We start from the raw sequence: 25675 nt of genomic DNA, 5'->3' as shown, positions 1-25675 counted from the left end.
GAGGACATCTCAGAGGCAGTACCAGTTGAGTGGCTCACATCGATCGAGTCAGCAACGCCAGATGGATGGGAGCCTTCACGCGACTGGAGGTTCTCATCTTAGTTCGGGCTTGTTCAGAGACGGTTCACTCCTTGTTTTTCGAGTTATAGGGTGAGGGATGCTTACAACGAGCTACAGTAGCGGCCTTGCAAGTGGCTGAGTGCTGTTTTCAGAGGATCGGAGTGGTGGGCATCTGTGGGAGGACTTGTGTCATCGATCCTTACCCAGCTGCTCTTGAGACTGGACATTGGAGACTGTGGGCTTGGGAGTGCTGTCCACTAGCACGAGTACATTGGGATCCTGGAGAGTGGCTATGGAGGGACCCTTTCTCTTCTATAGACCAGTCACCACCCAGGTGTCCCTTTCTTCCAGTACATTGTTCGACTGGGATGTCACATTCTGGCAGCACAGAGAGAGGCTCGCCTTGTTGCACCACCTCATTGGCAGGAGGAGGGTCTCACAGCTGAGTTCTTGGCAGCTTTTTTGGAGAGGTTGTGGGACTCTAGACAGTCGAGGCGAGTCACTTTGTTTCAGTGGTTGGTCGCACACAGAGCTACAGCAGTTGGGAGCTGGCTTGTGCATAGTGGTCTCTCGGCTGCATGCGCAGCTTGTGACCATCTTGTGGAGAGTCAGCGCCACTGTCTTTGGGACTGTCCCTTGGCACAGCAGGTGTGGCTTCGTGTTCTTCGGTTGATGCCTGCTCTCTCCACGGCTCGGCAGTACACTTGGGGGGCTGCTGCTTGGTCCACTCTCACGGGCCCGGCACTACAGTTTGAGCTATCTTCCACCACCAAGATGATAGTGATGCAGGGGGGGCGACCTACACTCCAGCCTGCCACAGAGCTTACTCCACAGGAGTGGTGCAGTGAGAGAGAGGAGTGCTGGGAGCTCATCAGTGGCCTGACACTCTAGTTCATCTGGCAGGCCCGTTGCTTCCGCATCTTTGAGGCTCGCCCTGTGCCACCAGCAGAGACTGTTCGTGATCTTTGGTTAGAACTGATCCACGCTCTCAGAGGACAACTCGAGAGACTTCAGGGCAGCACCGAGCGTATGAGGGAGCGCAGAGAGGTCTTCCTCCGACTTTGGCGTCCTGGGCCTTTTTTCACCATGGTCCAGGGTGTATTCAGATGGCACTATCCTCCACCCCTCCCATTTCTTGATTTAGCCTCATTGTGCATATGCTGTTTTGTTATTGGGAGAGTCTCCCCATCATGGTTGTTGTAGCCCTCTCTTGGAGAGGTGGTTGTAGCTGTATGGGCAGTTTCATTAACTAATAGAAGGATCTTTTTATTGGAAAAATAAAATAAAATAAAAACACTCGTGAAAATACCTTTCAAACCTATGTACACAAAGGATTCCCGGAATCAGAAAAAGACCAAAAATAATTGTAAAGAAAAGTTGGACCCCCCTTTTTCAGTCGATTAAGAAGGTAAGAAATACTTCCACTATATGGGAAAAAAGAACGACTCCTACCTTTGTAGAAGAAAAGCAGGCTTGTGCCTCAACAAAAACAAAATGAAGAAAGACAAAATCCTACAGTAGAAAAAGAAAATGACAAAGAAAGCGTAGCTAACCAAAACCCAACCTGCCAGGTCGTCAATAAAGTTGGAGTAATAACTAGAAGGAGAGGGGCTATCCTTTTTCAAAAAAAGATAATCCTTCAGTGTTATGGCATATTCTACTTGGAGAAAACGTTTGCCTTAAGATTTACAATTATTTGTGTAATGTATCTGATTGTTAGTTCTCTTCCTGCTATTTTGAGTTGGTTTCAAGAATTACAAGAACTAAAGTCTGGTCCAAAAGAACCCACGTTAAACCAACAACCATCATTGTAAAGATTTGTGTAGTAATACTTTTCTATCTATTAATAAGAATATTGGCAGGAAATCGTTAGATAGGTGATCTTTACTAGACTTGCTTTTTATTCTTGTGGTTGGGGGTCTGCCCCCCTTCCTCCCCCTTCACCCTACATTTTCCATTTATTTGTGCCCCTTCATTAAACGGACGCTCCTTTTAACTATACAAAACTAAATAGGAGACCCCCCTTGCAAACCTAGCTAGCATCATTTAAGTGTTATTTGCAAAGGATGTTTAATTAAGGAAATGCTTACTTGCATGGTTAATGAATTAAACTAAGCCACTTATTATGTTGTATAGCAGGGACTTAACTTAACCCACCTTGCTGCTGAAAGACATAAGCCTAATCAGCTAGTCTATGCCATAAATATATATGCCCTTTATTACATCATGTCTTTTTTGTGAAAGGAAACGATAAAGGATCACTACTTGTTTTTTTTTTTTCAGGAAATTTTCTAATCCTGCTCATGCTAAGAAGCATTGATTGTTCTGACAAGTTACTCCATTTTCTAATAGCAGGTCATGGCATTGAAGAGTCTATATTCATTAAACCTGCCACACTTCATTTAACAGTGCTGATGCTGAAACTTTGGAGTAAGGAGCGTCTTGCAATTGCAGCTGAGGTTCTCAAGGTGTGTTTTGTTAGTACCTTTCTTCTCCATTAAGTCACCAGGAAAAAAGTCAAGAAGCAATATACATAATGTGGCAATGAAAACTTAGCAGCGCTTTTGATTATGCTTGTAAACTGCAAATTCTAGAAGAGGAATAGAATGTAGGAATCAGTGCTTCTGCATCCATGTTTCCCTGTCATGTAATTAAGCTAGAACTGTAATTTGTAATCTAGTAGAGGCCTTTCAATTTGCATCATGTGTTTGCAATCCTAACCCAGCATAGCAACAGTACACTGTCAATACATCTGCATCCATGTTTCCCTGTCATGTAATTAAGCGAGTAAGCTAGGACTGTAATTTGTAATCTAGTAGAAGCCTTTCAATTTGCATCATGTTTTTGCAATCCTAACCCAGCATAGCAACAGTACACGGTCGGCTTTTGGTTTCAACAAGAAAGAAGTTTCTTGATATTCGGATCAAGATGTCTTTAACCTGCTGTGTTTTTGTCTGAAAAGGCTGGCATTGAAATCCCTTTAATTTGTAGTTACTTCAGCTGTATGTGCCATCCATTCATTTTCGAGGTTTGGAAGCTTCTATTTTCTTTATAGCAAGGACGAGTGACAAGAACATTTATTTCTTTGAGTTGACCTTCTTTTGTTTTCTTGGAAAAATCTTTTGCTTAAGCTCACTTCAATTGTTCCTCAGGAATATAACGTTTAAATTCATTTACAATCTTTTGGTTGAAAATGAACATGATGGTGGAAGCTGTTTGCTTGAAATAAGATTGGATATTTGAGAGTTGCTTGGTTTCACATTCCTTATTGCAAAAGAACTTTTGTAGGGTCTGAACTCGAAGTTACTCGAAGTTTTGAATCATCGTCCAGTTGCTGTGCGACTGAAGGGTGTGGTAAGTCCTTTTGGCAACTTCAAAGGAAGTTATGAGGTCTCTGTTTTTCTGTAAACAAGAATTTTTCTTGCTCATATGACTTTTGGTGGCTTCATGCCTTTTTTTTTCTGTGTTCTTGGATGGCAATGTGTTTCTTTCCTCTTTTATAGGTGAAATTAGTTGGTGGTTGTTTTTGTTTGCTTGGATCTTTTCGGAGAGGCAAATATCACATAGGAATGAATTTAACCAATGAATCAGGAATTTCTATCTACAGGACCTACTCTTGGACACTGATAACATTAATAGTTTAAGCTTTTGGCAGGAGGTAGAGATGAGCGCTTCATGCTCACACGCTCGGTCAGATAGGGTTGTCTTCTTGCCCCCTTTCTCTTTCTGTTCTATGCGGAGGCGATGAGCAGATTTTTGGTGTCATAGCAGGTTGGTCTACGGCGCTTAGCACTCCCTATTCTGGGAGATGAGCTACTGGACGCTGAGTTTGCCGATGACTCAGCCTTGTACTTAGAGGGCGAGGAGGCCAATCTGCACAGATGTGAGCAGGCTTTGGAGACCTTCTGTTGTGCAGCGGGCGCACTATTCAACTGGAGAAAGACAGTGGCTTTCTCGGTTGGCAGTGCTCCTGTGCCAGATTGGATGCCAGGAGAGGGTTTCAGGTGGATTCCCCCAGGGACTGCAATTTGGTACTTGGGTTGTCAGGTTGGTTTGGACTTGTCCCCCGAGCAGCAGATTGCTCCTCTTCTCCTGTCCATCAGGAGAAAGCTGTTACATCGGAGCTCAGCACGACTTTCGTTGGCTGGTAGAGTAGTAGTTGCCAACCAGGTGTTGTTGGCGACTATGTGGTACATCACTTCTTGCTGGATCTTCTCGAGTTCTTGTATCAACCAGGTAGAGAGGCTGATCAGGAACTTCCTTTGGTCAGGTCGTGACACTCAGATTGCCCGAGCCAAGGTGGCTTGGTCGGTCATCACACTTCCTTGTTCTCAGGGAGGGCTTGGGATCATTGATCCAGCACAGCAGAGCCCTTCTTGGGAAGTTCGTAGTCAGAGCACTTCTTTCAGGAGAGGAGCCCTGGAAGGAGTTCTTGCTGCAGAGGCTTCGTGCCAGGGTGCCTCAGTCAGGAGGCCCTTAGCAACCTACGACCAGATGGATCTTTACAGAGTTGCGCTGAGTGGGTTTGAGCAGGAGACTGAAGGACCGCTTCGCTGTGAGTTTGCTTCGATCTTGGAAGCTCTTACGGTGTGGCCTGGAGCAGAGACAGCCGACGTGCACGGAGGAGCGCCTACAGCAGCCCCTCGTCTGGAACCCCATGGTTAGCACTCAGAGAGGCCACTTGGTTGGTAGTCGGCCTCATGTTTCTTGGGGTCCCATGGCAGCAGGTCCAGCGCGCTCTTTAGGTGACTGGCTAGAGTTCACAGGTTTGTCAGAGGAGGTGCAGGGTTTCAGCTACAGGGCATGAGAGGGGTGCAGAGCATGTGTCAGGACATCTCAGAGTCAGTTCCAACTGAGTGGCTCACGTCTCTCGAGCCAGTAGCACCCCGATGGATGGGAGCCTTCACACGACTGGAGGTTCTCATTTCAGTCAGGGCCTGCTCAGAGTCTGTCTCAGCTCTCTTCTTCGAGCTTCAGGGTGGGGGACGACTACAGCGACTTGCAGTAGAGGCCTCGCAGGTAGCAGAGTGCTGTTTCCAGAGGATCCGAGTAGTGGGCATCCGTGGGAGGACCTACGTCATAGACCCTGACCCAGCAGTTCTTCAGACAGGACACTGGAGGCTATGGGCTTGGGAGTGTTGTCCGTTGGCACGAGTACAGTGGGATCCTGGTGAGTGGCTATGGAGGGACCCCTTCTCTTCTGCAGACCACCCAGGTGTCCCGTTCTTTCAGTACACTGTTCGACTGGGATGTTATATACTAGCAGCATAGAGAGAGGCCCTCCCTGTTGTAGCACGTCATTGGCAGGAAGAGGTTCTTACAGTCGAGTTCTTGGCAGACTTTTGGGAGAGGTTGTGGGACTCCAGACAGCCTAGGCGAGTCACCTTGTTTCAGTGGCTGGTCGCACATAGAGTGGCTAGTGCATAGTGGTCTCTCGGCCACATGTGCAGCTTGTGACCATTTGGTGGAGAGTCAGCGTCACTGTCTTTGGGACTGTCCCTCGATCGAGCAGGTGTGGCTACGAGTTCTTCGGCTGATGCCTGCTCTCTCCACAGCTCGATAGTACACTTGGGGGGTAGCAGCTTGGTCCACCCTCACGGGCCCGACACTTCAATTTGAGCTATCTTCCACCAACAGGATGATAGTGATGCAAGGGGGGCGACCTACACTCCAGCCTGTTACAGAGCTTACTCCACAGGAGTGGTGCAGTGAGAGAGAGGAGTGTTGGGAGCTCATCAGTGGCCTGACACTTTGGTTCATGTGGCGGGCCTGCTGTTTCCTCATCTTTGAGGCCCGCCCTGTGCCACCAGCAGAGACTGTTCGTGACTTTTGGCTAGAGCTGATCCATACTCTCAGAGGACAGCTTGAGGGACTACAGGGCAGCTCCGACCGCATGCGGGAGCGCTGCGAGGCTTTCCTTCGACTCTGGCGCCCTGGGTCTTTCTACACCATAGTCCAGGGGGTGCCCAGATGGCACTACCGTCCACTTGTGTGGCTCTTCCCTCCTCCCATCTCTTGATTTAGCCTCATTGTATATATGTTGTTTTTTCATTGGGAGAGTCTCCCCATCATGCTTGTTGTAGCCCTATGGGCAGTTTTCATTAACTAATAGAAGGATCTTTTTCTTGGGAAAAAAAAAAAAAAACATTAATAGTTTAAGCTAAGTATGATATAATGTGATGACCTGGCCTACATCCAAATGTGGGGAGACTCTCCCAATGAGAAGATAGAGATATGTACAATGACGGCTAAATCAGGATATGTGAGGAGGAAACAACCACACTGGTGGGCGTAACTGTCATCTAGCACCCCATGAACCATGGTGATCAAGGGCCTTGGTTGGCATGCGGTTGGAGCTGCCTTGAAGCCTCTCAAATTTTTGTATGAGTGTATGGATCAACTATCAAATGTCACGGTACAGTCTCTGTTGGTGGGACAGGTCATTGGAACTAGCCATTGGAACATGGTGACTCTCCTCGGGTGTTTGTTGTCCCACAGGTGCCCCCAAAGGTCTGTCAAAAACTCGGGCGTGAGACCATCTTCCTGCTAATGATCAGCTGAAGCAGGGTGAGCCTCCTCGGTGTTAATAAGTGACGTCCCAGCTGTGCTGTGTATTGGAAAAAGGGGTTTCCTGGGTGATCGGCTGGAGTGAAAGGATTCCGTCCGAACCACTCCCCCAGGTCCCATTGTACTCGCACCAAAGGGCGGCTCTCCCACCGCTGTTGCACGCATTTTGGGCACCCCATTCTTTTGTAAACTTGTACATATGGGTGCGACGCCAGATGTTAAAAGAGCGTGTGGGCTTTCTTTATGTGGATTTTTTAGGCAACCACATGTACGTGCAGTGCAAGTCGCTAGTGTTCGTAGGTGAGTTTTTTGAGCCACGGCTTGTATATAACTTAAAATCAGGTAAAAAAGTTCTGCCAAATATTAAAAATTTGAAAGTCTAGGGTTGTTGTACCTTCTTCATACTTTTTGATGCAGTTTTTTGCCCTCGACTAGCCTTTCTCATGTGTAGTCGTGCTATGGGAGCTTGTTGTTCATGCCAATTTTGCACATAGAGTTGCATAGATTTGAAATTTGTGGTCTTCAAAAATTTTGTTGTGGAAAATGCAAAGAATTTTTGAGGCACGGCATCCCTTTTAAAGTTGTGGTTTGGGAGATACAATCTGTTTGCCGCAGGGTATTGGATACGGCATCCCACGAACAGTTTAGTGTAGAGTAATTCATGGAAGCTCGCATGTCTTGTGGCGTATGTATGCTTTGAAATTTTGGTTTTGATAAATAAATTGGTGAAGGAGGAAGCTCTTTTCCTCAAGTGCATTGTTGGTATGTATTGTAATTCACGCCAGGGCAGATGCTTCCTAGTTCCTATGGTGGTCTTTTGAGTGGGCGTGTGCTTTTAAATTCCCAAGGGATCGCTTGCTTTTGAGTTGAGGTTTTGTTGGAGCTCTTTTGATATGGTTTGTAGTGCTGAATGTGTGTTTTGAGCGCTATTGGGAGACATTGCTATAGAAGTGCTCTTGCTCTTGTGTTTCCAACAGTGTTTTGGTGCCCGCCACCGAGGATCTTCTTCAAGTGACCTTCAATTGATAGCTTTGATGGCTATGATGATAGGATTTCAAACTTTATGGTCATGTAGATGAAGGTGCTAAGGAATTCATTGAGAAATTTGAGTCTCTTGTTTGAATGCAAATAAGGAAGACCCAATGCTCATGCTCAGGATTTTGTTCTTTTTCTTGTACGACATGGTACAATGAGTATGAAGCTCAATTGAAATCTTCTCAGCCTCCACAGCTGATGACTTATTATGACGTCAAGAAGGATTTCCTTGAGAGTTTTAGCAAGGTAGAGAACCAGGAGGATGTATGGCACTCCATTGAAGGACTTGTATAGTGTGATGACCAAAGTGTATGTGCCCTCTCCCCCCCCCCCCCTCCCCCCCTTCCCCCGCGCGCGAGAAAAAAACCCTTCTATTAGTTAATGAAACTGCCCATAGGGCTACAACCACCTCTGCGAGAGAGGGCTAAAACAAGCATGATGGGGACACTCTCCCAATGAAAAAACATCAAATGTACAAAGAGGCTAAATCAAGAAATGGAAGGAGGGAAAAGCCACATAGGTGGTCGGTAGTGCCATCTGAGTACACCCTGGACCATGGTGTAAAAAGGCCGAGGACGCCAGGGTCGAAGGAAAGCCTCTCTGCGCTCCTGCATGCGGTCGGAGCTGCCCCGGAGTCTCTCGAGTTGTCCTCTGAGAGTGTGGATCAGCTCTAGCCAAAGATCGCGAACAGTCTCTGCTGGTGGCACAGGGCGAGCCTCAAAGATGCGGAAGCAACGGGCCCGCCAGATAAACCAGAGTGTCAGGCCACTGATGAGCTCCCAGCACTTCTCTCTCTCACTACACCACTCCTGTGGAGTAAGCTCTGTGGGGTAGGCTCGAGTGTAGGTCACTCCCCCTTCATCACTATCATCCTGTTGGTGGAAAATAGCTCAAACTGAAGTGTCGGGCTTGTGAGGGTGGACCAAGCAGCTGCTCCCCAAGTGTATTGTCGAGCCGTGGAAAGAGCCAATGAGGTGTTGCAGCGGGGTGAGCCTGTCTTTGTGCTGTCAGTATGTGACGTCCCAGTCGAACAGTACTGAAAGAAAGGGACGCCTGGGTGGTTTGCAGAAGAGAAAGGGTCCCTCCAAAGCCACTCTCCAGGATCCCACTGTACTCGTGCCAGTGGACAGCACTCGCAAGCCCGCAGTCTCCAGTGTCCAGTCTCAAGAGCTGCTGGGTCAGGATCGATGACACAAATCCTCCCACAGATGCCCACCACTTAGATCCTCTGAAAACAACACTCTGCCACCTGCGGGGCCTCTACTGCAACTCGCTGTAAGCGTCCCTCACCCTGTAACTCGAAAAAAAGGGAGGGAACAGTCTCTGAGCAGGCCCGGATTGAGATGAGAACCTCTAGTCGTCTGAAGGCTCCCATCCACCTGGGTGCTACTGGCTCGAGAGGTGTGAGCCACTCAGCTGGAACTGCCTCTGAGATGTCTTGGCACATGCTCTGCACCCCTCTCATGCCCTATAGCTAAAAACCCTGCAACTCCTCTGACAAGCCTAAAAACTCTAACAAGTCACCTAAAGAGCGTGCTGGACCCGTTGCCATGGGACCCCAGGAAACATGAGGCCGACCACCAACCAAGTGGCCTCTCTGAGTGCTAACCATGGGGTTCCAAACAAGAGGCTATCATAGGCACTCCTCCGTGCAAGTAGGCTGTCGTTGCTCCAAGCCTCGCCGCAAATGCTCCCAAGATCGAAGAAAACTCACAGCGAAGCGGTCCTCCAGGCTCCTGCTCAAACCAACTCTGCGCATCTCTGTGAAGATCCATCAAGTTGAAGGTCGCCAGGGGCCCCCCGCCTGAGGCACCCTAGCACGAAGCCGCTGTAGCAAGAACTCCTTCAAGGACTCCTCACGTGGAAGAAGTCCTCTGACTATGAACTTCCCAAGAAGGGATCTGCTCTGCTGTGCTGGGTCAATGATCCCAAGCCCTCCCTGTGAACAAGGAAGAGTGATGACCTACCAAGCCACTATGGCCCGGGCTATCTGAGTGTCACGTCCTGACCAAAGGAAGTTCCTGATCATGCTCTCTATCTGGCTGATACAAGAACTCGAGAAGATCCAGCAAGAAGTGATGTTCCACAGTCGCCAACAACACCTCGTTGGCCTCTACTACTCTGCCAGCCAAAGAAAGTCGTGCTGAGCTCCAGTGTAACAACTTCCTCCTGATAGACAGGAGGAGGGGAGCAATCTGTTGCTTGGGAGACAAGTCCAGACCAACCTGACAACCCAAGTACCGAATTGCAATCCCTGGGGTAATCCACCTGAAACCCTCACCTGGCATCCAATCGGGCACAGGAGCACTACCAACCGAGAAAGTCACTGTCTTTGATCAGTGCGCCAGATGCACAACAAAAGGTCTCAAGAGCCTGCTCACACCTGTGAAGGTTGGCCTCTTGGCCATCCAAGTCCAAGGCTGAGTCGTTAGCAAACTCAGCGTCCAGTAGCTCATCTCCCCGAATAGGAAGTGCTAAGCCCCGCAAACTGTTGGACGGGAGCGACTCACACACCCATGAAGTGCATGCAAACACTACCTAGATCAACATAATGTCAATCGAGGACACAGATGACACGATAGGCACACGGAGGAAATCTCTTAAGCTTGTCAGGCTGAGACCATCCTACACATACAACACTCTGGAAGGCCAACTATACCACAATCAAGAACCTCACTGCTCTCAACTACACCACCTAGCCACATACACACATGCAGAAGGTAACTCACCTAATCATGCCAGATTCCTACAAAACTTAAGGAACACCATCCCCTCACTAGGATACACCTGTCCCTAAGCTTCTACACTCAAAACCCTCACTCTAAACCCATCTGCGGAAAACGCGTAGGATGACAGGGCAGAATTTTGAAAGTGCCCGAAACTGAAATTTATGAGTACCTATGCGTAGCTTATGTCGCCACGATTCTATAGACTACTAGCACGCAGAAAACAGACATCGTTTGATACACTTATGGCCACAAATAGCTCGTAGATGCGTCGGCATGTGCGCTTCGTCTCGCGTGGAATGCTTGGCGTTGTCGCGTAGCTCTCCTCGAGCCCACAACAATGGTGCAGTCGGATCTCCAATGTGTTGAGCGAGCTGGGCGTAGCGAGAGGATAAAGCTCACACTCACTCTCTTTCTCTCTCAGACACAGTAGACGGCAGCGCTCAGTTTTGATTATGATAAAAGTCCTTTTACAAAATGACCTAGGTACCTTATATACTAAGGCTACCTTAGGTTTAACCAAAAATGGGATTGAAAGAGTCAAATGGCTTTGTATTTACAATCTGGAAGTGCCATTGCACCCCGGCTTCAGAAACTAGAATAACTACTCATTACAAATGATGTTTATAGCCATAATCCGCAGCATTTCATAACTCGCAAAAGATAATACTTTGGTACGAAACTTGAGTTATGTTGTGTTGTTGACCCAGCAGTCAACATTCCCCCCTTCCGCGTTCATGTCGTCCCCGACATGACCTGATTGTCAATGGCGATGTGGTCTTTGCTGTCGTTTTGGCTTCATCTATTGCATTGCTTGTAACTTTGTCGAACCACAACAAGAACTATGATCCATTAGAGCGGACATCTCTCATCATAACCATTCATCTTTTGAGATCGTCTGATTACTTTTATGTCTGCTCTTCTTCATTGAGGACTTCTTTGTTCCTGTGCAATCATGTTGTTAGTGTTGTCTGCAGCTTTGTCATTGTAGGTCATTCTTCGTCTTGCCATTGAGGAGAAGTATGCTATGATCTGAAATTGGTGCTCCAATTCATTTGTCAATTGATTTGAGTAGCATTTCCTTATTGTTGATGTAGAAGGAATATGTACAAGAGGATGGTGATAGGTGTCTTTAGACTAGGGTCTAAAACGTGGATGACCAAAGAGAAAAAACCCGGTGGGAAAAAAATGCCTTTGGTATACGCTCTTATTGGAGTTGAGCAGTTGAACGTGAAGTACATGTTCATGAAAGGTGTATGCTTGGGTGAAACACGGAAAGAGTGCCTGATGCAAGTGCCAATTATGGGACACTCTATATAAATATGAGAAATTTGTCAACAAAAGCATGCAATGTGAAAGAAGGAGATGATGGGTGTTTCAAGGAATAAATGTAGCACATGTGACATCAAAGATGTCTCAATAGCTTCCACCTTACTAAGAAGGGTTTTCGATGTAGAAGTTTCTCCACTCGTATCTCACTGTGCTCAGTACGGGAGTGTCTTTTGGACCTTCTCCTTCACTTCACCAGACTTAAGTACTTAGACTTCGACTCTTTTGCTCACCTATCCCAGCATGAGCGACACAACGTAAATATGCTCAACTCTTCCAGCTTGAGCAGTACCTAGAATAGCTAAGACGCTTAGACCACAGAGAATATTACTTGAAGCTTTGGGACTAACACCTCACTCATTTTGTGGCTTAGCTACTCGACTCTGACTTTTATGACTTGTCGGTTGCATGTTGACACTGCTTTGTGACAAGTTCTTCGGCTGTTGTAGTAGCTGCTGAGACATACTTCGTGAAGTTTCATCGTTTTCTTGTACCTTCTTCTCTTTGTAGTGCTCAGGTCTCTCGTCAGTCTTTTCTTCATGTGGATTATGGATTTTTTTATTTTTTCTTAATAATAAACAAAGAAAATCTTAAAACAACTCAACAAAAGAAAAATCATTCAAATAGAAATCTAAATGCTATGTACACTATACACATGTCCCTAGGGGCTCATATATGGATTTTGTCCCCATACTCCTCTGTAACACTACTATGAGGGCATATACTCTAAATTTCGTCAAAAAATTATCACAATAAAACGCAAAAATTCAATGCATCTCACAAAACATTGCCCTCTAATAGTCATAATGTTAGGTCCGCATTCAGAATGCCTCCCCTTCCTATTTGGAGTCATCCTTTACGACAGGGTATCGCAAAGGGTATGTGTTGTGCTTGGGCAATTAAAAGTTGTGCCTATGCAGGCCTTGTAATGTAGCCCTATTATGCATACACAGTCAATGCATGGAAAAGATTTATGTTGTGCAAGATGTGGGTATAAGCAATTTGCTTATTGGCATTTGTTGGCGAGGCTTCCTATTCTAAGCAATGTAATGGTCTTTGAAGCTCCTGTATCGTTGCTTGATTGAAGCAACTTGCTCTCTTCTAACTGTACTGTAATTGTAGGAAGAATTGTAAGAATTCAAGCGGCGATGCAGTTTTGTTGTTCTTCTTTGGGACCCATTTCTTTGCGATTATTGGCTATTTTGTTGCTGGCTCTCGTTTGGGAACCCATACTTGCCCGTGCTTTGTTTGTGTTTGAAGAGACTTCTTTGGGATCCACCTTTTTGTTGTGTGAGTCAACAATGGTCTTTGCTTCAGCCCTTGTACGCTTGGTTTGGGACGGGATTCAGGCTTTGAAAGTTGATATTGTTGTTGTTTTGGAATCCAAATGAATTCCAGACTTTTTTGTGCTTGAATCAACTTCTTTGGAGCCCAAACCTGAGTTGTGAAAGCTTGCGACTTTGTGATATTCTTACCCGTTCGTGCACGCTTTTCTTGTTTTTGTTTTGGTATTGGATCTTGTGATTTGTCATTAGAGATCTTTGTCTTCTTAATCCATATCTGTTTTTGGCCGATCTGGCTGTTTGGTATCCAGATTTGTCGAGCTTTTTGGCTTTGACTTGTTGTCGTGTTCTTTTGACTTGTCATGGTTGTTGTTGAAGGGGTTGGTGATAGGGGATGTCGTAAGATTCATCACTATTTCTACTATCCTCAACAAGGTTGACTTCTTGTACTTTCCCTTGATTTTTTGGCTGGTAGTGGAAAGTTACTGTTTGTTTGCTCGTGGGTGGTAGTTTCTTGGAGGACTTTTCTAGCCCATTGATTAGAGCATTGTTAGCTCATTGCTCTGGTCGTATTCCTCCTAGCTGAGTCTTTGCATCTTTATTAGGAGCCATGTATGAGGATGCTTGTGGTGGTTGTGTCTTCACCGAGGACTTTGGAATCCACTTTTGATGCACGTTATTCGTGTAGCGATGACATTGATTCCCGGGTCGTTGATCTTCTTGAAGCTCGAAGTGAACTATAGAGTTATAGAACTCGTCGTCTTCTTCATCTTTTGATTCTCCACATTTCTTTGTTTGCTCCTTATTTCGAGAGCTTGTTGATGTCTGGTTCTCTTTGTTTTCCTGGATTACACTCACTGCAAAATAAGGAACGACATCATAGCCATTTTCATCACAAAACTTTGTTGTGGGAGCATCCTCCACGGCGCACACGTCCAGAGTAGCCAAGATGTGTTCCCATCCAAAAGGCTCTTAACTCTTCTTCAGGAAATGGTTCTGGGATATAGTTCTTATCCTGTATAACACGCTCTAGGATACATTCCTCACGTTTCAAGCTATCACATTGTGAAGCCCCACACATCCACAGTTCTTTAGGCTTACCTAACCAAGCTGGAAGTTCTGATCCTACTACTGTGGCGGAATCAAACTCCTCTACCGGTGTTCTCGTCACATCCCTATAGCTATGGTCCCTCAAGTTTATCTTTGTTATGGTTTCCATATGTCTCAGGTATATATGGTCATAACCCCAATCTTGGACCATTTTCAATTGTCGCATGAATGGTCTTCCCAGAATGATGTCATAGTTGTTCTTCTTGCCAAAGTCAACAACATCAAAAGTGTGTTCATATTCAATGCCACAAGAAGTAACAAGTACTTTTTCTAGCAGCCCTAGGGGCTTTTCCTTGTGTCCGTCTGCAAGCTGCAGGGTCATTCGTGTGGATATCAAGGCAAGTTTTCCCCATTTTTTCCAAACCTCTTTGGTTGCAATGGCCACACCAGCTCCACTGTCAAGGATTGCCATGGTTTTTACACCATTGAATTCCATAGGAAGGGTGGTGTTTCCATCTTCTCCCTCGTAATACTCGCCTACCTTGTTTAATGGCACTGGCCTAGTATTTAGTTGAGGCATTTCAAGCTCTTTGATGCCTTCCTCGATTTGAGTCATTGGGGTTTTTACACCAAATTTCTCTAGACATTTACCCACATTAGCCCACATGTTTGGTCTTATTCTGAGCAACTCGGCTAACATTATTGTACAGGTGATTGGGGTAGATAGAATATCTACTAGCATCTTTGAATCGATAGCCTTGTTGGGAGACAGTCTCTGTGATGGGACTGCAACCACATCTGACTTGGTCTCGTACTCTCCCATGTAGCACGGTAGTGTTCTTAGCGAATGGGGTTGACTATCCATAGATTGTACAGATCCTTTATCGCCCCAACAGGATTGCACGTTTAGATTCATTTGAGATCTAGTCTCAAATTCCTCTATTGGTGGTAGAAACACTCCTCGTTCATCACCAGTCTTGTCTACTCGTCTTCTTAGGTCATTGGCTTCATTGGCTTCTCTGACTTGTTTCCACAATTCGTCAAAACCATCTATCTCTTTACAATCCTAAGGTATAGCTTGGTGAAATCCCTCGGAAGAGTTATCGGTGGTATTCAATACTATCCTTGGTTCTAATGTTGGGTCTTTGAGGTTTGGTCTGTGCTCATGACTAGAATCTGGCTCTTTTAGTTCCTGGTTTGGTGGGATTACTTGTGTAGGCATGACACGGATCACATCCTCAGGTTTTGCAACTGGTAGTTCTAGTAAAGCTTGGGCCGTTTGAATCATTTTCTTACACATTTCAAACCTTTGCTTTTCTAGTTCGGCATAGGGATATGTCATCCACCTGTGTTCTTGGGTTTGGTTGTTTTTGAGCATCACATCATAGGCTTTCAAGAGGGCATCTAATGTCTCATTAACCTTCTCTGCCAACACAGATCCTCCTGAACTAGCACTTCTCGGTTTCTCATCTGTGGATGGTTCTTCTAGAGGTTTAACCATCTGTGTAAGAGAAGGTGCCTCCTTTTCCTCATGTTGTTTTATCTTATCCTGAGCTTCGGTAAGCTTCTCAGCTAGGGATTTTTTCTCTCGTTCCCTGTGTGCTTTCATCCTAGTCTTTCTAGCTTTCCAACTATTTCGTTTGCTCTTGGTTTTCTGACTAGGTGCGTTTGTCTTTGGTCCATCATCTGTCTTTGGACTCATGTCACTTTCTGTGTTCTTTGTCTCTGGATTCTCATCAGCTTTCTTTTGAGCTTGTGCTCTCGTAACTACTTGAACTGGTACAACATTTTCATTTTCTGAGCTACTAGGGAGCTGAACAATCCCTGATACATTTGTCGTGATTTTCCTGATTTGGTTTGGGTTTTTTGGGCAATCCGGGATCATGTGAGTGATGCCACACTCAAGACAATAGGCATTTACTTCAGTGATCTCCGTATGAGGACATTGTTTGACCAAGTGGTTGTCACGACTTTTATGACAATCTGTCTCTTATTGAGGAGATTCTTGTAGCATTTCCTCTTGGCTATAAGCAAGCTTTGACCTAGATAAGCCGTTATTTGCAATGAATCGCAATGTCCTTTCGTCCATTTCATACCTTCTTTCTTTCGATTGAAACCCAGGAGGTGGAGGTTGTACCGGCCTCACCACTCCATGTGTTTCTCTCACATTTTGTTGCTCCGAAGGGTAGTACTCACTTTGGTTGCTATACCACATTGTAGCTGGTACTGGCGTTGGTTTATTTGATGCTTCCATCATTGGCATGTATCTCATGTCTACCTGCATTCTAGCACCTGGCAGCAGAGGTTGTTGTCCTAAGACAAGCTGTGGCCTTAAAACTCCTACTGGTTCTGGCGCATTCCCCGTAATGTATCTAGGTGGAGTAGGTGCTTCTGGAACAGGTTGTACATACCTCTCCCTATCATTTTCCATGCTATAATAGCACTCTTCCCCCGTATGGTTCGTCCATTTTCTCTCAATTTCACACCACTTCGGCTCTCCCGAATCAGACCTTACAAGAGGAATCAACCTCTTGACCACGTCGTCGATAAGATTTTCTTGATCAATAGGTGCCGTTGGCTTGGCAATGGACTCACTTATCTGTGAAACACTGTGCTGAGAGGATGTGTCATCTCCTTGACTCTTTAAGTCCTTTTCTTTGTATGCCTCACAGTTATCCACTAGATAAAGAGCTTCTTTGATCAATTCGTTTAGCGTCATCCTCCTTATCATATGCAGATCCTTCTGAAGGCCCGCATCTCTCATTCTCTGGATAAAGATCAGCATCAGTCGTGCTTGCGTAGGTAATTCCTCTCTCGGACAGAGCTTAACATATCTCTTGAGCCGTAATGATGCTTTGCGTACTGATTCATTCTCTTTTTGTTTGAATCTATGGATTTGCGAGACCGTGTTGTGAGCAATGCCTTTTGGCGAGAATTCTTCAATAAACTCCTCAAACAGCTCATCTAGGGTCTCAAAATCCCATTTTTCCACCGAGTCGAACCATGTAGCTGCATCATCTTCTAGAGTCAATCCAAATCCCGCAAACTGTGTCGCAAAATCTGAAACTTCCTCTGCTCTAATCACTCTTCTAAAAGCCGTTACGTGATCTCTAGGATCTTTATCTCAGGAGTATTTTATGTTTACCCATTTCTGGACTTGGGATGGTCTAACTCGTCGATTGTCTACAAGTCTAACCAGAGACTCTCCCAATCCTTCTCGCGTTATCGCTCTTGAAGGGAATCCTGGTGGCTCTCTTCTTGGAATTCCTATAGGAATTCTCGTGTTTGGTGGAGGCATTTGTGGTCCTTCATTGACCAAATATCCACCTCTTTCTAGTACAGTCTGTGGATTTGTGCTTTCTACAACTCTGTATTCTCGTCCATACTTGTCGACAACTATAGATCTCCATTGACAATCGACTCCGTATGTGTAGACATATAAGAGCTTGTAATCCGTTATCTCTTCTAGGTATGGATCTGAGCACCTATAAAGATTGACCTCATTGTCGTCAATGTATCTATATAGTCCTTCACTCTCATGACCAATCATCCAAACTCTTTCAACAAGATGGGTCTTTATCAATTGCAAGTTTGGAAGATCCATTGTGGGAGGATATTCCTCTATCGTCGGGATCTCCAAGCTTGTGTAAGCTGCGTTTGAATCTAGGGTAGACATGATTTCTGGGCTTAAGAGTTTTTGCTTGGTTCAAGTAGACTTAGTCCACTGTGTTCAAGTTCTTTGGTTAGGGAAAAGTCGAAACTATGTCCAAAACCGCAACCGTTTCATCACAGTTCTCGCAAATTGTCGCTTTTAGACACCCCTAACTTGCGGATGAATTTTGAGGCCTCAAACGACGTTTTTTTTCAAAATTGAACTAAATGGTTTCCGTAGGCATACATTTAGTTCAGGTTTTGCTCTAAGATCTGTAGAGCCGCTCTCACGCTACGTTTTGATATAAAAACTTTTCCGATCCGATACGGTTTGTGAAAGTTATGGCCAAAATAGTGAAGTGCAGTTTAGACTGGTCAAAATGAGTCCAAATTCAATTTTAAAAGAAGATTTGGGATCTCTGTGACACTGTGAACACTACTGTATGGTCAAAAGTACAGTTGGACCCTAAAACTGGCCTGGAGACATCCTACGCGTAGGATGTCTATATGCTCAGAATTTAACAAAATTTGGTCTAGAGACTCCCCTCGAGTCCAGCAACACAATGGTATGCTCAGAAATTCATTTGGACCTAAAAATGGCCTTGAGACATCCTACGCGTAGGATATCTTTTTGCTCAGAATGACTTGAAATTTTCACCCCAGCTTCTCCTTGATGTGCTGATCACAGTGGTGTGCTCATAGGTTGGTTTGGAGTCCTAAATCAAGCTGGAGACATCCTACGCGTAGGATGTCTAACTGCTCAGATTTTGTCCAAACTTGGTCCCAAGATTCCCCTAGTGCTCAGCAACCCAATGGTATGCTCAAATTTGAATTTGGATGCCAATAGGTCAAGATTTAGGCTGCATAAGCTTCTAGTGCACTCCAAGAGTAGGTTGTCTGACAATTCTTGTCTTTGCTTGGTAAATAGGCCAAACAAGGTCCAAATTCACTTTTGAAAAAAGTTCTGGAATCCTTGAGACACTGGGAACCTCCCTATTTGGCCAAAGTAGAATTTTGACCACTTTATGACCCTGGAGACATCCTACGCATAGGTTGTCTTTTTGCTCTGTTTCAGCTCAAACTTGCACTGTAGCTTTCCCTTGATGTGCTAAGCTCACAGCTATTTTTACTTTTTGATTCTGACACCTATAGGTTGGTCAAATGATCTAGAATCTGCTCCAGAAGCCTGATGTCTGTTCTGATAAATTCCCAAGTCAAATCAACTCCAAATTGGACCAAATTTGCCTAGGAGGCTTGCCTAAGGCTATACAACACCCTGCTATGTCCAAAGTTTGAATTTGGCCTCTAAATCATGCCTTAGACATCCTACGCGTAGGATGTCTAACTGCTCAGAATTGCCCCAAATTTGAACCATAGACTCTCCTTAAGGTGTTGATCACTGTGGTATGCTCAAAATTTTGTTTAGAGTTCAAAATCACACAGAAGACAAGACATCCTACGCGTAGGATGTCTTTTTGGCCTGTTTGACCCCAAACTTGTCCCACTGCTTCCCCTTGATGTCAGTAACCCAATGCTATGCTTAGATTTTAATTTGGATGTCAAAAGACCCCAAAACTAGCTATCCTTGCCTTTTTTAGTCAAAAATGCTAAAGTCTGTTCAATCTTCACTTTCACTGACCCAAATGAGATGAAATTTATCACATGTACTCAATACAACATTTAGAACATGCCTATGGAGTCATCTTATGGTTTGGTCTCAAAATTATGCCTTGGCACAATTTGGGTAGAATGTCTGGCAATTTCTCATCTTTTGGCTTTGATCTACCAAAATTTGGTCAAATTTCCACTTTCCAGGTGAAAATAGGGTAAAACCTACCTTCTAAACACACTAGTAACCTCAGATTTCAAAATTTCCACCAAATCACCCTATAGACATCCTACGCGTAGGATGTCTACTGCTGATTTTTTGAGGCTGAAGTGTCCTTGATGCTTCCTTATGCTCTCAGCAAGTGCAAGTATGCTTCACAATGCAAAAACATGCAAAAATCACTCAATTTAAGCCTTTCTGAAATTTTACGTTTTCTGACTCCGCCTTTTGGCTTTTGGTCAACAAAAATAGGGAAAAACACCCAAGTCAATATGTTTACAGGGTAAAACCTACCCTCTGAACCCATTGGTGCAGTCAGAATTTTCAAATTTGGTCTCCAGAACCCCCTTGAGACATCCTACGTGTAGGATGTCTATGTTTACAGAATTGCAGGTTTTCTTCACAGAACCCTTGCAAATGCTCCTTTATATGCACAGCATCAGTCAGTCATACAAAAACATCCACAAAAGATTGTTTAATGCATTTTTACCCTCAAAGACACACTTTTCCGTGATTTCAATTGCAATCAAGCACTTTAGCAAATAATTCAGTGTTGAATAGCTCTAGATCAGAATCGGATCACTTACCTAAAGCTACTCCTACAAATCATATGGGGTTTTGCATCTATGAGTAGAAAAACGATTCACTACCACACACGGACTAGTAAACGCTTTTATCACCTCACAAATCACTCGACCACCAACAACTACTCTAATCCACAGATCCTAACTAAACCTATCTAGTCGCAGACCCTCGGCAAGACACACGCTTCCTGGCTATCCTCTTGATCGCGGAATATCCTCTTCCGGATCCACTTAAGAAAAACGCTTTCTTTAGCCGAAACTAAATCAAGCAACCATCACATGAGTGTTAGTAGAAAACCTACTTAGGTCCTTGTGTCCCCGGCAGCGGCGCCAATGTTGGACGGGAGCGACTCACACACCCATGAAGTGCATGCAAACACTACTTAGATCAACATAATGTCAATCGAGGACACAGATGACACGATAGGCACACGGAGGAAATCTCTTAAGCTTGTCAGGCTGAGACCATCCTACACATACAACACTCTGGAAGGCCAACTATACCACAATCAAGAACCTCACTGCTCTCAACTACACCACCTAGCCACATACACACATGCGGAAGGTAACTCACCTAATCATGCCAGATTCCTACAAAACTTAAGGAACACCATCCCCTCACTAGGATACACCTGTCCCTAAGCTTCTACACTCAAAACCCTCACTCTAAACCCATCTGCGGAAAACGCGTAGGATGACAGGGCAGAATTTTGAAAGTGCCCGAAACTGAAATTTATGAGTACCTATGCGTAGCTTATGTCGCCACGATTCTATAGACTACTAGCACGCAGAAAACAGACATCGTTTGATACACTTACTGCCACAAATATCTCGTAGATGCGTCGGCGTGTGCGCTTCGTCTCACGTGGAATGCTTGGCGTTGTCGCATAGCTCTCCTCGAGCCTACAACAATGGTGCAGTCGGATCTCCAATGTGTTGAGCGAGCCGAGCGTAGCGAGAGGATAAAGCTCACGCTCACTCTCTTTCTCTCTCACACAGTAGACGGCAGCGCTCAGTTTTGATTATGATAAAAGTCCTTTTACAAAATGACCTAGGTACCTTATATACTAAGGCTACCTTAGGTTTAACCAAAAATGGGGTTGAAAGAGTCAAATGGCTTTGTATTTACAATCTGGAAGTGCCATTGCACCTCGGCTTCAGAAACTAGAATAACTACTCATTACAAATGATGTTTATAGCCATAATCCGCAGCATTTCATAACTCGCAAAAGATAAGACTTTGGTACGAAACTTGAGTTATGTTGTGTTGTTGACCCAGCGGCCAGTCAACACAAACAAACCTGCTGCGACACCAAAAACTTGCTAATTGTCTCAGCATAGAACAGAAAGAGAAAGGGGGCAAGAGGGCATCCTTGTCTGACCAAACGTGTGAGCATGAAACGATCACCTCTACCTCCTGACAAAAGTACCTTACTATGTGCTCGTTTGTACAAAGTTGACACCCCTCTGATCCAAGCATCTGAGATGCCCATCCTGCGTAGAGTGCCCTCCAGAAAGTCCCAGTCAACTCTGTCGTAGGCCTTCTCAAAATCGAGAAGAAGAATCACGAGATCCTCACCACAGAGCCTCGCTAGGGCAGAAGCCTCCCAACAAGTAAAGATGTTGTCAAGGATACTACGCTCCTTGACAAAACACAGTCTGGGTCCCATGTATAAGGCTCTCTAGAAGTGGCTGGATCCTCAAATTGAGAGCCTTGGCAAGAATTTTGTAGGCCGAGTTGAGGATGGTGATGGGGCGCCACTGTCGAATCTCATCGAAGGAGCTACCCTCCTTGGGAATGATGGGAATGAGGTAGATCAGACCCTCACTCATGCTGTCAGGCATCTCTCCTATGTGCAAGATGTATTGGAAAGCACTAAAGAGATCAGGGCCAAGCAAGTCCCAGTACTCCAGACTGGGAGTCAAGCCATCCTCACCTGGACAGCTACCACGGGGGAGTGCACTAAGAGCCATGTGCAACTCCTCAAGCTGAAGTGGAAGCTCAAGTCTCTGACGCATCTCCTCAGTCACAAGGCAAGGCATCTGTGCCCACACCTGCTCTCTGCATGCATCCTGACGCTCTGACTGAGGCTCTTCAGATAGTAACTCACGGTAAAATTCAGTAGCAACTGCACGCATGTCCTCTGGCTCTGAAGCAACTGACCCGTCAGGCCTCCTCAACTGACCGATCTTGGCATGCGTATGTCGAGGTCCCAATGCCTCAAAGAAAGCACCAGTCACTCTGTCTCCACCTGCGTCCACTGAGATGCCTGTCGGTGAAAAGAAAACTCATGGCACCGCTCCTCTATGCTAACAAGCTCCTGGCGAGCCTGCTGTAACTGCTCCAACCAAGGACTGTCTGGATGCTGCTCCTGCATCCTCTGCAAGGAAGCAACGCCCCGTCTGAGACGCTACATGTCCTCTCTCGTTGCAGTCAGACAGGCGAGTCAAGGACTCCTGGAGAAAGAAACGACTAAGCTGAGCTAGTCCGGAGGCCACTCTGTCAGCAGGAGAATCCTGCATGTCCAATCTCTCTGTCCAAAGAGCCTCCACTCGCTCTCTAAGTGTAGAGTCCAGCAAGAACCTCTCAGGGATGCGTAGCATCGTGCTCCCCCACCTCTGCCTATCTGTCACTGTGAGGATCACTGGTGCATGGTACGAGAAGGAAGTCCCTGCCAGAATGCCAACTGTCCCACCCAAGTCACAGAAAAGTCACTAGTGTAGAAGCGATCTATCCGCGATAGATTCACTCCTCCCACTTTGCGGTCCGAACGAGAGAAGGCCAGGCTGTCTGGGGGCCTCACAAAGCTAGAGTGCTGCCACACATCCGGAACCCTCAGAGTCGTACAAAACCTCTCCCAAGCTGCCAGTTCAACTCCCTGCACAGTAGCGTGGCTACTACTGATCCTGTCAGAAGGGTCCTCCAACATGTTGAAGTCATCCCCAATGCACCACTGCTCTGCTTGCGGCAGAGACTCAACAATCTGTGACCAAAACTTTGCTCATGCACTCGCCACATTGGGCGCATATATGTTCAGGAAGCCCACAAGGCACCCCTGAACCTGCATAGTGATCCACTGAGCCCTGCTTGGCACAATAATCCCTTTGCCCACAATGGCTTGCTGTAGAGACTCCGCAATAGTCATACGTACCCCACCCTAGATGCCTCCAGGTCCAAAAGCAGCTAACCAAAAAGTCTCATAGCGACAACGCAAAATATGACCAAAACGCCGAATGCGGCTCTCACAAAGATGATGCTCCTACAGTATAAGAATGTCAATCTCACCAGCCAAAAGGCATCTCTGCAGCTCCTGACGCAGCCAACCCCTCTGTCGCTGAAATTGGGGCCCTCCTAATCCCTGCACATTCCATGACATGATCCTTATGGAGTCAGTGAGAGAAAACAGATGCTGCAACAACAGCCTACCTCGCTATCTTTGAGGCCGGTTTGGATGGGGAGTAATCCGCATCCGAACGACCTCTAGACAAGCGCGCAAGAAGTGACTGTCCCGCCTAGGCCCAAGCGAGCGTGCAGCACGAAGGGCTACATCCTCTGTCCAAGAATCCTCATGCACAAAAACATAACACGGAGGGCACTGAGTGTCAGCAAACAAGTACACCACAATGTGTCTGCTACCCGCTGCATTTGAAGGTGTCACGCTGAACTTGGCAAGAGGCCAAAGTGTCTGCGCCAGATCTATCACTGCTAAGTCCCCTGTGTGATGCGAGGACTCAATAGCCTGGGTCTGGAGCCAATCCAGGAGTGTGTGGTGGGTCCACTCCGAGGTATCCGTACCACACAACGGAAAGGAGAAACCCACCGCTGTGTCCAGGGCCTCACTGCCTCTAGCTGCAAGAAAGAGGACATGGACTCGAAAGTTGGCCTCCTCCAAGTTGGAAGAGGAATCACCTAGAAACCGAGTGAAGCTGTAATCGAAGAAATTCCAACGTCTGTGAATGTCGAAGCTGGTCAGACCTCTGGGGATCGCTGCAAAGGGAGAAGTGAGCACCAAAAAAGGTGGCCTCAGGTGGGGCTGTCCCTCACGAGCCACATGGATGGTAGCGAAAGCACTACCAAGAGAACGCCTCGTGGCAGAAGCGTGGCTAGTATCCTGTGTCTGAGGAGGAGTGGCGAGGGGTCCGGAGATGAGGCTGTGGGTCCCATCGAGGAGAGGAAGGGGCGGGGGGCGAAAGTGGAGGCGGGGCGGCAGCGGGTTGAGGGAGGAGGAGGCGGTGGTGGAGGAACAGAAGTGGACGGGGCCTCCTCAGGCAGGTCCTGCTGAACGAGGTCGAAAGGGTTCCCAGTCGGAACCCAGTGCTGTTGGGCTGCGACAGGTCGGCCACTAGGAGCAGTGGAGTGAGCTCTCCCCTGACGGCGGTGGCCAGGCACCTACTGCCAACCATCAGCTGGGTGGTCACTGGTCTTTGTCGAGGTACCAGCCTGTGTATCCTGTGTACCTGGCTGCTTGGCATGCTCAGCCTTGGGTGGTTGCGCATGCGCTGTGGGTCGAGGTCTCCTATGAGGACAGGCCTTTGCCATATGGCCCAGTTGTGTGCAAATGAAACATTGGTTCGGGAGACCCGAATACTCCACTCTGTCTGATCCATCCCCCACTCACCCTAGGCAGCAGTACCACCTTGGGGAGGGAGTGTCTCACGAACGAGAACCCGCACAGTAGGTAGACCTACAGCCTTGGCCACAACTGAAGCTGCCGTGTGTGGAGACTCCAAAACTGTCCCGCTGGAACCAATCCTGGGTAGGAGAGGATGGTACTCTCGTCTCAGGCTTGGGAAGCAAACTGAAATCGGCAAGTCTGCCTCCTCGAGCACATCTGTAGTAGGGTCAAAACCGTGATGCCAACGTCGGAAGTAAGCTTGAGCTGCTCTGATGCCGAGCAGGCTCATCAAAATCACCTTGATCGCCATATCCTCAGACTCGAACTCGACCTGGTAGTATCCTCTCCCGAGGATTTGGACATCTGTGATCTTGCCCACATCGGAGAGAAGACGGGCCTGCAGTAAATCTCGAACTTCGCCCCGACTAAGCCGAGCGCCAATGATTTTACAGATAACCGAAGTGGCTTGCAAACGCTCCACCTCGGCCATCAAGCTCCCTTGCTCTTCTGGGGAAAAAGCAAGTCGAAGGGTCGGCTCCGCGGTGTCGGGCGAGGGGGCTTCTATGCAGTCCCGCTGAGGTGGAGCAGAGGCCGCCATTCTATGTCTGCTGCTAAAAGAATAAGGTCGTTGGTGTCAAGGCGAATGCCAGCAAGCTGAAAAAACAGCCTACGGGCAAGTAGAAGGCAAAAAAAGAGGGAAATAGGGGGCGGGGGGGGGGAGAAAGAGGACTGAGGCCAGGGGGCAGGCAGGTGTAGCGACGGCGAACGGGGACGCGAGGGCTGGCTGTACCAGCGCAGGCAGCGCGCTGGAGGGCGGCGGGCAGCGCAGCGGACAGGGAGATGCGCAGCGCGAGGGAGGAGAGGGGGGGGGGGGGTTTACAGTTGCGCGCGAAGGGGGGGGGGGGGGGGGGGGGGGGGAGCAGCAGCGAGCTTGTTTAAGTGTAGG

At 46.7% G+C, this 25675-nt stretch overlaps 1 protein-coding gene across 3 annotated transcripts in view; it reads left to right on the top strand.

Moving 5' to 3' along the window:
- The window catches only part of LOC147447010 (uncharacterized), a 162910-nt gene that overhangs the window by 124950 nt on the left and 12285 nt on the right, over nucleotides 1-25675 (top strand). For all 3 annotated transcript variants that reach the window (XM_086522920.1, XM_086522919.1, XM_086522921.1), the window contains 2 exons: nucleotides 2416-2528; nucleotides 3349-3414. In XM_086522920.1, coding sequence (XP_086379046.1) covers nucleotides 2416-2528; nucleotides 3349-3414 — 179 coding nt within the window. The remainder of the gene's footprint in view (nucleotides 1-2415; nucleotides 2529-3348; nucleotides 3415-25675) is intronic.

This window comes from Adiantum capillus-veneris, chromosome 11, assembly GCF_014529385.1.
Source record: "Adiantum capillus-veneris isolate H3 chromosome 11, ASM1452938v2, whole genome shotgun sequence".
Classification (NCBI taxonomy): domain Eukaryota; kingdom Viridiplantae; phylum Streptophyta; class Polypodiopsida; order Polypodiales; family Pteridaceae; genus Adiantum; species Adiantum capillus-veneris.
The sequence above is the reverse complement of the archived record's forward strand: the minus strand, read 5'-3'. Positions and strand labels throughout refer to the sequence as shown.